The 11989-nt window shown below is 34.3% G+C and overlaps 2 protein-coding genes across 4 annotated transcripts; both read left to right on the forward strand.

Annotated features, from left to right (window-relative positions):
- The first annotated feature begins 205 nt into the window (after positions 1 to 205).
- On the forward strand, positions 206 to 637 carry LOC122289296. Its single transcript, XM_043096281.1, has one exon. The coding sequence runs from the start codon at positions 206 to 208 to the stop codon at positions 635 to 637; it is 432 nt and encodes a 143-aa protein (XP_042952215.1).
- A 4498-nt stretch (positions 638 to 5135) lies between these two features.
- On the forward strand, positions 5136 to 7808 carry LOC122289021 (RING-H2 finger protein ATL48-like). 3 transcript variants are annotated; one of them, XR_006236075.1, is made up of 2 exons: positions 5136 to 5494; positions 7544 to 7808. XR_006236075.1 is itself a non-coding variant. In XM_043095898.1 (2 exons), the coding sequence occupies exons 1-2, from the start codon at positions 5419 to 5421 to the stop codon at positions 7671 to 7673; spliced, it is 285 nt and encodes a 94-aa protein (XP_042951832.1). In that variant the 5' UTR covers positions 5136 to 5418; the 3' UTR covers positions 7674 to 7808. The 3 variants fall into 3 exon arrangements, 1 of the variants encoding a protein (XP_042951832.1); XR_006236074.1 differs by having other exon boundaries at positions 7550 to 7808; XM_043095898.1 differs by having other exon boundaries at positions 7465 to 7808.
- Positions 7809 to 11989: the final 4181 nt, after the last annotated feature.

Raw genomic sequence — 11989 nt, forward strand, 5'->3', positions numbered from 1 at the left:
ATCACAGACCGCAGAGATTCTGCAGTTGTATAGATCCAATAAAAATAGATCCGGCAGATGCATCTCTAATTTACATAAGAATTGGTCTTTTGTATAAAAGGACTTGGTTTTCCTTGCTGCAAATAGAGACTTCGTTTCATCTCTACGTTGGCCGGTGTGCAAACAAAATCAATGACAGAGAATAAAGGGGAAATCGGACGGCAACATGGGAGGATTTTTTTCTGGGTCTCAGCATGTTGTTCCTCTTCGTCGGTACTTATGTACTCGGAGTTGGCTTTTAAGACTTAAAGCAAGAGGTGCCGGCTGTACCAGTGGATCATCTCGGGGAGAGCTCAGAAGGGGGGTCCTGTTCGGGACTCTCAGGTGGCTCTACCCAGCCCTTCATGATGGCTGCGAACGGACGGTCGGGCTGGTTGGCCTAAAGGAGCAGGTCTTCTTGGTCAGCCATGACTGGGGAGCTATGATTGCCTGGAACCCAACCTCAGATCTAGAGGAAGGCTTCAGAGCTTCGTTTGGTAATGATTATTACTTTTGCAGGTTTCAGGAACACGGAGAAGCTGAAGAAGATTTCGCTTGTGCCGATTCCGCAACACTAATGAAGAAGTTCTTTTCTATATTTGGTCCAAATCCTCCCTAATATCTTTCCTCAAATCACGGCTTTTTGCTATGTTGTGAGTGCGTTTCAGTTCAGACTTGCCTGAGCCATTGTGGCTACTGGAACCCATTTAGAAAAGTAGGGATAAGACTTTAAGACTTTTTAACAAAGTCTTTAAAAGTGACTCACAAGACAAAGAAAAAGAAAAGTGGGGCAACAGGTTTTTGGCTTCTTTTCAAAATGAAATGGAGACACATTCACGTGACTCTTGGGAAAAACGTTTGGAGCTTTTTCCAAATCAAAAAGCAAAGTTTTCTTCCCCTTTTTCATTTGGGACGGATTTACTTTTAGAAACACATGGCACCCTTACTATTTTTGTTTTTTTATTCAAACAACTTGCGAGGAATAGAAAGCAGGTGGGAGGAATAAAGCATTTGGTTACGTTGGAGGATTAAAGTCAACAGCTATGCGAGACGAGATTTGAAGACCGAGATCACATGTATCATGATAAGATTAAATGATCTTCTACTTCAAATTTCTGATAATTCTGAAGTTAATAATATTCAACTTCAAGTAAGTTTTTAATATATTATTTACAATTGCTGAGGTGAATATTTATGGTTATATTCATTATTATTATTTGATAAATTCTATGTTTATTTACATAGTTTAGATACAAGTTTTATTTATTCTTTTATACTTGTTATAAATTATTGATAATATGATTTATCTAAGAATGGAAATGGAGCATCCCTGAAGGATCGCCCTAAATCAATAATAGTTTTTGAGTATCTCATAGTTTAAATGAGTGATACGTGTACCAAAAGCTCTATGATTTATGCACCTGAAGTTGCATAATTGAAATTGTGGAAAGAATATATATTTGAATGAACGTCTCAAATGTGTTCCTGAAGTAGCAATATCGAGTATGCTCCTGAAGTAGCAATATGAAATGCAAACGTTCACAATATATTCTAAATTTGTATCATGTCTTTCAGTGACTGAGTAAAATAATGAGCTTTTGTTAAGAATCATTAGTCACGTCTTACTAGATCTACATCATTCCCTGAAGTGAATGATAATGAATTTATATCATTCTATTCCCTGAAATGAAAAGAATGATGCGTGTCATTCAAAGAAACTAAGAGATTGGACGTGATAATGAATATCTTTTCGGGCCAGAAGCTCGTATTGGAAAAGCTATAAGCTTTCTCTTTGAGATGATATTATACAATTATTGAATCAAATATTATGATGTATCAAAAAGGTGATATGATTCAAAATATTTGTATCTTTTCATGGTTATCTTGATCATCCAAAATCAATTCCAATAAGTCGAATGATTTTCATATGGACGTCCATAAAAGAACTAGAAGATTCTTTTATTATAAAATCTTACCACCAGAAGTGGAAAGAAAAATTTGTTTGAAACAAATAAGATGAAATAATTCGACATTATCTTAATTATCATATGTGAATTGAAAGTTCAGATGATAATTAAATTTTGGATGCAATAAGATAAAAAATATCTCATATTCTAGCTGCTGAAATCCCAGCGAGGATTGAAGTCCCTGTAGGACAATTAAGAAATTCAGCAGTCTAAAGACATGTCTAAAGGCATGTGAGACTTATTGATACAAAAGATAAAGCATCTCAAAAGAGAAAGGCACAAATAATTTGGTGCTCATAAAGAGGCCATACCCACAGAATAAGCAATAAAGTCCATACAAATTTTCTGTATAAAATTCTCCTATGTAAATCTCCTGAAGAGTGTCTCCTGAAGAGGTTTTTCATGAAAATGTATTCCCTTGAAGAGGGACAGGTACCTGAAAATAACGAGATCTCGATACATTTCATGAGTAATAGAGAAATTATGGAGAAAAATAAAATCGTTGTCGACAACGTATTTCCATATGAGATGGCAATTGACATTACCAGAAATAATGAAGAAAGTGAATCAAGCACCGTTGAAGAATACGGCGTAAAATATTGGCCAAATTTGAAAGAAACAATTCCTGCAGAATTGATTCACTAGTAAAATATGATGCATCGGGACTTATAGTCCAAACACCTAAAGAGGTGATGCTTGTTGAATGTTAGTGGATATTTATAGAAAGGAAATAAAAATGTGATATATAAATCACAAGTCAGTTTCTCAATTCCTGCAGAATTGATATCACTAAGTAAAATATGATAAATATAGAGTTGAAGTCCAAACACCTAAAGAGGTGATTTTTGTTAAATATCAGTGGATATTTATATATATGATATAAAAAGCCTGAAACTTTTAATATGAAGATGTGATATAGAAATTACAAGTTAATTTCTTGAAAAAACAGTATTGATATGCTTTTAAAGTAGTTGAAATCATATTGAGATTTTTATTAGCTTGAAAGTTACCAAGAGTTTGGATATGCATAATTAACTGTATATTTATATGGATCATTGGATCATGATATATATATGAAAATCTCTGAAGGATAGAAAATGCCTGAAACTTCTAATATGAATACATCTAGAAATATGTATTCTATCAAGTTTCAAAGATCCTTATATGATCTAAAGCAATCCAAATGCAAATGGAAACAAGCTATTATTACAGTTTATATATATGATTTAAATGTCATTGAGATTCCAGAAGAGCTCATGAAAACTGCACATATTTAAAATATCAATCTGAAACCCTTGAAGTTTCAAGGGGAAGATGGATGATATTATTAGTTCTGAAATACCATCTTTTAAATACAATTAGTATTTCAGATTCATATTATGGGTGTGATAAGAAGTATGCATTATTAAAGAAGAAATAAAAGGGAAGCACACAAAACATTTAACAGAAGATAGAAACACAAATATGAATATTTGTGAAATATTATTTTATTATCTTGAAGCAAGAATTACAGAAATTTGAGGCACTTTGCCTCATTCTTCAAACGCTCTTGTTTTTCAAGAATCTGCATGGCATCCCTATCTAAAGGGGTAGGCAATCGAAAAGAAGATTTAAGTAAGGATTTTAAATTCTTATTCTCTTACTTTATTGCTCCTATCTTCATGTTGGACTCTAGAAGAAGTCGCTGAAATATAGCAATATTCTCGTGGAGTTTGTCAACTCCACAAGTTCTAGATTGCAGTCGCTGAGAAAATGCGACAATGGATGATGAGTATCGGGTACCGAGACTCACAAGCTCATAGATAACTTCATTATCTAACTTATTAGTCAGATCATTATATTGCATGATAGCACCTGTGGTAGAAGCAGGAACAACTGATAAATGAGGTGTAGAATACCTCATATATTGACCCTGAAAAGATTGCTGAGCTATTGCAAAGAGAGATTGCAGGATAAGAATGCAGAAAAAGATTGCAGAGTAAAATTGCAGTATGATTACAAAAAAGTGAAGAAGATGAGATGCGAATGAAGATAAGCTGAATATCTCTTTTATAGAAAAAATTATGATACAACATATCTCGTGAAGCAAGAGAAAAGAGACGAAATATAACTTCATAGCTCTGCGGCGCCTGACAGCACGCCTGACACCTACAGAAGAGTTGAAAATTCGCGGTGCTTGTCTAATCTAAAAAGCTGGCCACTGTTTTTATTGAAAAAGGAGGTTAGCGGTTTAATGTTGATGAATTCTCTACTAACTGTGTTATTTACAAGAACTTAAGAAGAGTACAATTTCAGAAGAGTAGTGATGAGCAGAAAGATCCAGTTGTGATTATTTTATCAACATGGATCAAGTCCACAGTTAGTTGGATGTACAGATGCGAGTTATCTTTCAGATCCACACAAGAAAATTATTGCAATTCATGAGAAGAAAAGTGAAATTGATGTCAAGAAGATACGGTCAAGTAATAATCTGGAGATTTATTCACTAAAGCATTACCAACTGCAACAGTTAAGAAGATTATACAGAACATTGGAATGCGGAGGTTTGAAGACCTGTTATCATACACTTTTAAGGGGAAATAATGTCTTGAAGACTTGTGCTGATTGTACTCTTTTTCCTTCGCTAAGATTTTATCCCACTGAGTTTTCCTTTGCAAGGTTTTAATGAGGCAATCCTAAAGCATTTGGCGGTTCGCATGAATATTGTACTCTTTTTTTTTCGCTATTGGTTTTTTCTCACAGGATTTTTCCTTGGCAAGGTTTTAACGAGACATATTCTTTAAATATGGTCATCCAAAGGGGAAGTGTTATAAACCATCTTGAATTGTATAACCACATTTAACTAGCCGTCAAACGCATAGTGTTAGTCGTCAAAAGTATAGTCTCTTTTATAACCATATATATATGGGTCTATTGATGTTATATTATATACAGATCAATAAGAGAATCTCCTCTCTCGTTCTCTCTCAATCTCTTGAAACTCTCTCATTTTTCAATAAGTTTCGTAACAATTTCATATTTTTTTGTCTTATTTTTAAACATAGCTTTAAATATTTTTATAAAAATTTACAAAATTATTAAAAAATATTTCTTTAATTATTATATATATATATATTTATATATATTTATATATGAAAAAGCACCCTGCAATCGGTACTACAATCGGCGCGTATTGTCGGTAGAACTGGGCTTTTCCTTATAATATTCAAATTCAAAACCTCGTTTTACTCTTGTAAACTTGAGCCATTCATTTGCTACTTGGAGGTTCAGAGGACCAGATAGCTACGTTGCAATTCCTAATAACCACCGGTTTTTACTTGCTATAATAATTGCGCATTTTGCAGATTATTTGTATTTCTGGATACCTGCGACTCAATAATCTGTTGGTTTTTTCTGGGTCTAAGCCGTTGGTAAGGTTATTTGATCGGAGAAGATGGGTACGGCGGAGCCCAAAATGGAAGGACTTTTCGAGGAGAAGAAGCGCGTCAGGAACCCTCTTGTCCCTATTGGTAAACCCCCATTTTCATTTTCTATATCTCAATATTTTTCTACTTTCCACATTTACGTCGTTTGATTATTATATTTGATCTTTGTTAATTTCGATGCCCCATATTTATGTAAAATTTTTCTCAATTTTTTTTCCTTATATTAATCTGTGTTTCCTTAACAAAGAGGAAAATGAAAGAGTTTTGGCTGAGATGTTGGCCTCTGCTAAATTTTAACTGGTGGGAATTGAGTTTTTTGGTTCTAACAGAAGTGGGGGCAGATTCATTCGATCTCATCTGGGTATGGGATTGTTTTTCTTGTTTTGGCTGCATTTGTTACATGCGTATCAATGTTAGAACTGGTCCTGGCCAGTTCTATAGGACTCTCCACTTTTGAGTGCAAAGGCTGTCATCCTGGTTTGTTTTCACAAATGAAATGAGATGAGTTGAAATTAAAGTTGAAAGTTGAATAAAATATTATTAGAATATTATTTTTTGTTTTGAAATTTAAAAAAGTTGAATTGTTTATTTTATTTTATGTTGGGATTTGTGAAAGTTGTAATGATAAGATGAGTTGAGATAGTTTGTGAAAACAAACCAAGAAGTTTCTCTCTTGGGGAATATGTTGCCTCTTGTGTATTAGGAATGCAAGAAAATTTGTTTCATCCTCATGTTTGTTATCAACAACTTGACACCATTTTGAAGATTAATGCTTTAAGCATCCGAGTGCATGGATTTCCATTGAGTTATTCTCTCTTTTGAATTACACGTCACTTGTTTCATACAATCTCGATCCACATGCCTCAAAACCCACCATTTTTTCCTTTTTCCTTGTAGGTATGATCTTGTTCATTAAGGTACCATTTCTTTGCCTAGGGGGAGTGGCATTATTCATTCACTCTCTCTTGATTGGTTGTCTATGACTCTAGCTCTTGTGATGAAATACGTCAGAGATTGGTTAATGAAAGTTTGTGGAGATAGCTTCTAGTATGGAAGTATAGGTTTCTCGAGAGAAATTGTGTTCTAAGAGCTTCAATAGGAAGCTATGGGGTTGGCCTTTTGAAAGAATTGGCAAGAGACTTCAAAGCGGGTTTCATAGGTGACTTTCAGAAAGGTTGTTGATGTGGTAATGGTACCTTAATGAGACTTCCAAGAATTTTTTTAGGACTACCAATGTTACTTTAAAGTTTAAACATAAATAACTGAGGTTTGAAAAATGGGTTCGGGGGTCCGTACACGACGTATCCTGGGTGGTAAAATTATATATTTTCCTAATTTATTTTTAGTTGGACACGAAGATATTACAGGCCAACTGTTGCTTTTGTCTATTCTTTATGTTTCCTCCTGGTTTTTCCTGTGAGGAAAGGTGAGAATCCATCACCATGGTTGTTTTTTTTTTTGATAAGTAAAAAATTCTTTATTAATCCATGTAATTAGGTATAGCTCAGGTACACAGGGAGTATATAAGAGATTAACCTAATTACAAGCTGAGTGCTGTGAAAAACAGTATAGAAAGTCATTAAAGCTAGTCCCATTCAATACAATGTCTGAAGGCCAAAGTAACAATGTATGATAGAAGAAGTCCCTAAACCTTCCAATTGATTGTTCCCTGTTGTCAAAGCAGCCATTTATCATGGCTGTTGTGCATACCATTTATCCATTTTTCTATTTTGTAAAGTTTTTTTTTGTTTCCATAAAAGAATCTTTTTATTTTGTCCCTCACCCTCTTTTTGGTGAGGTTAATCCATTCCACATTACTAAAAGGTGAGGTTAATCCATATTTCTAAAAGAGAAAAAGGAATAAACGACTATCTTGTTGGTCTTGTAATATTACTGCTACACGAGTTTTCTTGGGTTAGATGAAATGGATTTATAAGAGACCTTTTAAATGTACATGCAATCACTATTGTCAGTTTTTATGAGTTAAGCTGAGACTCTGAAGTTCAACAACATTTTTCTCACGCTCTGCTTTCATCTATCCAATGAATCCTTAGTACGTCTGTTTTCATTGATGGATGTAAATACTGCGGGTGCACTGATGACTGCTGGGGTGCTAACGGCTGGCTTAATAAGTTTCAGGCAAGGCAATTCTCAATTGGGTCAGCTACTAATGAGAGCTCGTGTGGTTGCACAAGGTGCCACAGTAGCACTGATGCTTGGTACTGCTTACTACTATGGAGATAATCCCTGGCAATCAAGATAAATTCTGTAAACTGCTCTTGCCTTTTCAACTTTCAGCAGCAATCTATGTTATTGTGCGCCTTTGCAATTTTGCTTATACAAACTATGTGCCGATATTATGGCTATGCTGAATAAAATAACCTTTTACCGAGACCAAGAAATGGTGGTATCGCTCTATATGAGGTGTTTAGAAGATAAGGGTAGAAGAAGGCTGAGTTGAATAATTTTTGGGAAGTTGGAATAAATGGAGATGAGGTAGGAAAAAAGTGGGCTTATTTTGTATGAATTATTTCAAAATATTGTGACCATTACATGAATAGTTAATTCTTGTCATAGCGGCTGCTACCCGCCCTATGTGGGTGGGTGGGCAGCCATCCCCGCCACCTGCCTAGGCTGGGGGCCTATTTTTATCTCCTCCACCTGGACCCCGCTCGACTTGGGGGGGGGGGGGGGGGGTTGTTCCGATTGGCCCATGGCTGTCCAGTTATGTTTAGGCGAGCCCATAATCATTTTTAAAGCCTGCAACGTGTTTTAGGGGCCGTTTCGCAACCATGTGGGTCCAGAAATGGCTCATTTAAAAAAAATACATGCGTATCAAACCCGCAATATGTTTTAAATTATTACAAATTAATCTAAAAATAATTTCAATCTTTGAATAAAGGTTATAATTAAAAGTTAAAAAATATTACAAATTAATCTAAAATTATTACAAATAATTTGAGTACTCTAAGAATGAAAAATCTATTACAAATGAAATAGTCCCTCCAAGGGACCAAGAGTTCAAGATGCATTGAACAATAAGGGTTTTTTTTTTTTTTAATTAATTAATTTATTATTATAGAAAAAGAACATTATCATTAATAATAGAAAGTTATAGTCATTTATCAAGCCAAATAGCTTTAAAAATGAAGTTTGGAAAATTATCCAACTTCATAATTATGCTTTCAACATTCTAAGCATATTGAGCAAGTTAGTGAGTTGTCACATTTCTTTCTTTATAAACATGTTCAACTAGACATTCACCAAACAATAGTTGGAGTTTCCTAATTTCACACAATAGAGTATCCAACATAAGTTGCACATTCAATATCTTCTTGAAGAGCTCACACAACCAGCAAACAATCACTCTTGATGATTAGCTTTTGTATACCCATGTTTGCACAAAGCTGTAAACCTCTCAAAATTGCTAGTAACTCAATTGCTTTAGGATCATTCACTGCATTTTCCACTTTACTAGCTGCCATAACAATTTCACTGTTAGCATCCCTGAGAACAATTCCCACATCAGGCCTCTGAAGTTCACCAAACACTGCTCCATCAATATTAAGATTCAGAAAATCTGGAGGTGGAGGTTTCCAGTAGAAGAACTCTTTAGTCTTGGCTTTAGGCACTTGTTTAAGTTCTATAAACCTCCTTGATAAAGAAAGAGCATTTTCAATCTCCTGCTTGAGTTCAATACTTTGCTTATCATGCACCATCTTATTTCTTCTCCACCGAAAATCCCATGCAATAGAGAAAAATAAAGATAAATTCCCTGCACCACCTTCTTCTAGCACCTTCAAAACTATCTCCATTACAGTCATATCCTCTTCCATTTTTTTCCCATAAAAGGTACATATTGGACCCAACAAGCTCTAATTGTATGACAGTAAAACAAAGCATGAGGAGGATCTTCTAACCTTAGTTTGCAGAAACAACAAGATCCTTCAGTAGGCACATGTCTCCCTTGCAAATTGTGTTGGGTAGGTAAACCTTATTTACAAGCTTTGCATGCAAACACCTTAATTTTATTAGGAACATTCATCTCCTAAAGAGCATTCCAAAGAGCATGTTTTTTGCTTGCATTGGAGCATTCCCTTGAACCTCCATTTATTCTCTCTTTGAAAAATATGTAACAACTAATAACACTGAATTTTACACTCCTCTCATGTGTCCATACCCATTTATCAGGTTGCTCTCCATGATAGATCATAATTTTCAAAATTTTAGAAGCTACACTTGGATTGAAGAGAGCACTTATCTTCTCTACCTGCCACCATCGAGTATTGTTGTCAATAATACTCTCCACTATGTCCTCCCTCAACTCTGCCCTGATATCTATATTTTCCATCAACAAAGCTTGATGACCTGGGATCCAAGGGTCTTTCCATATTTTGGCAGTCATTTCATCCCCAATCCGCCATCCACACCCTTACATCATCCATTTTTTTGCCTCCCAGATACCTATCCAAGCGTGTGAAGGGTTATTTCTCAAACCAATGACTCACTATAATATGAGTAGCACAAATGCTATCCCAAGTGCAGGAGGATGTCGTGTAATAATTAGGAATAAAATTCCTAAATCTTCTCCTCGAGAAAAGTTGTTTAAATTCAAACTGGTATAAAATGGTGAAAAGTTTCACAAATAAAAGTGGTGGTATGTATACTGAATGGAAGAATGCAACGGAAATAAAAAGGGCACTAGTCATAGACAAGATTCATATTTTTAAATTTTTTAGTGTCGAAATGGAACGTAAAAGACTAACAAATTGAAATTAATAATTAAAGAATCAACTAATATAAACAATCATCATTAATTAACCTGAAAATTAAATAATAAAATTGAAATTATTTAAGTCCTAATTAACCTTTAATCAATCTAAAATGTAATTATAATGCATATTTAATAGAAATTTAAAGAAACAAGAAAAATAACTAACATAAAATAAAATAAACAGTAAATAAAATGTCCAAAATTTTAAGCAAAAAATATAAAAAATACATCATAAACTTCAAATTGAAATTAAATAGAAAGGAGAGAATAAAAAGAGTAAGTCAAATAGATGGAGATGGAGATTGAAAGCAGTGGAGGAGGCTGGACTGTAGCAGCAATTGGACCCCTCAAGGAGCTTTTCAACAGTGCTGCAGTTCCTCAATGAAAAGAAAAAAATCAATAATCTCCAGGTCCTGTGCGGCATTCTTCAACCCAGAGAAAAATAAAATGTGTGCGGCACTGAAAATACCCAAGAGAATAAAAATGTGTTGTTGTGCCCTTCTTGAAATCCCAATACCAATATCATACATACATATATATATATATATGTATGTATATATATCCGTGCGGCATGAATTTTGACTTTTCAAATGAAAAGAAGTCTTTCCTTTATGTGGCATGAATGAATCAAAAAAGAAAAAGAATTCCTTCCAGGTTCTAGCGTGTAATTTTTATTAACTCCAGACTTCCATTTCTTTTGACCACTGCATATAAAGATAAATAAAATAAAATAAGAAGAATAAAATATAAAAACATATATGTGTTATGCATATATAGGAAAATTGCTCAATTAAATCGTAAGTTCTAAAATTAAGCATAAGCCATACTATTGACCAATTTAAATCACAACTCGAATTTATTCATCTTGACATTTTTTTATATAAAACCAATAATAATGTAATAAAATAAATAAAATATATTAATTTTAAATGTATAAAATATGCAATATTTTAGCTTAGTCAACCAACCTAAAAAAAAAAAAAGACCATTTGGGAAATATCTAGCCTTATAAATCTTATGCAACATGGAACCCTCCTCTTGCAAAATCCTCTAGTCCTATTTGGCTAACAAAGCCAAGTTGAGAACTCACAGGTCTTTGAAATTGAGACCCTCTTTACCTTTTGCTCACATTTTATTCCAACTTATCCAATGAATCTTCATTTCATCATTTTTCAGACCCCACTAGAACTTTGTCATCATTGATTCCAAATCTAAACATAGTGTACCAAGTAATAAAAAGCAGCTCATATAATATGTTTGAATTTCATCCCTTGCACCATTTTGTTCATCTCTTCTCACACATAGTGGGTCTCTATCTTGAACTTGCTTGAGTCTTTGTTTGGCTTTGTGTAATTGTTTTTGAACATTAACAAAGCTAGTTCGATTCCAAAGATCCAGCTTCTGACCATAGGTTGAAATCATAGCCATAACTTCTTCCATATTAATTTTGCCATGTCCATTTCTCCATGTCTCTTCAACAATGGTATTGGATCCTTTCTCCCCTAACCACATAGTAAACAACTTTTCCCTCGCTTCTGAGTCTGGACCCCTTCTAAATCAAGCCAGATGTGAATATGATTTGAATAAGATGCCAAACCATGGGTAACACTAGCTTGTGGGAATAAATTCCACCATGGAGAATTGTCTAGAAATTTGTTTAGCCGTTCACTAATACTAAAGTTTGCCTCCCTTCTATTACAACAAGTAAATTTTGGCCCTTTATAACCTAGATCCCTTAAAGCACATGCATTAACCACTTCCCTAAACTCCACCATTTGTCTCTCTGGTCTTTCCCTCCCTCCCCA

The sequence above is a fragment of the Carya illinoinensis genome, chromosome 12 (assembly GCF_018687715.1).
Source record: "Carya illinoinensis cultivar Pawnee chromosome 12, C.illinoinensisPawnee_v1, whole genome shotgun sequence".
Lineage (NCBI taxonomy): Eukaryota > Viridiplantae > Streptophyta > Magnoliopsida > Fagales > Juglandaceae > Carya > Carya illinoinensis.

Excerpts from the sequence above, each read along its gene's own strand:
- LOC122289021 (XM_043095898.1), top strand. The coding sequence starts at position 5,419 with ATGGGTACGGCGGAGCCCAAAATGGAAGGACTTTTCGAGGAGAAGAAG. Across the intron at positions 5,495-7,464 it reads GAACCCTCTTGTCCCTATTG|TACGTCTGTTTTCATTGATG; the intron begins GTAAACCCCCAT and ends ATGAATCCTTAG.
- LOC122289296 (XM_043096281.1), top strand. The coding sequence starts at position 206 with ATGGGAGGATTTTTTTCTGGGTCTCAGCATGTTGTTCCTCTTCGTCGG.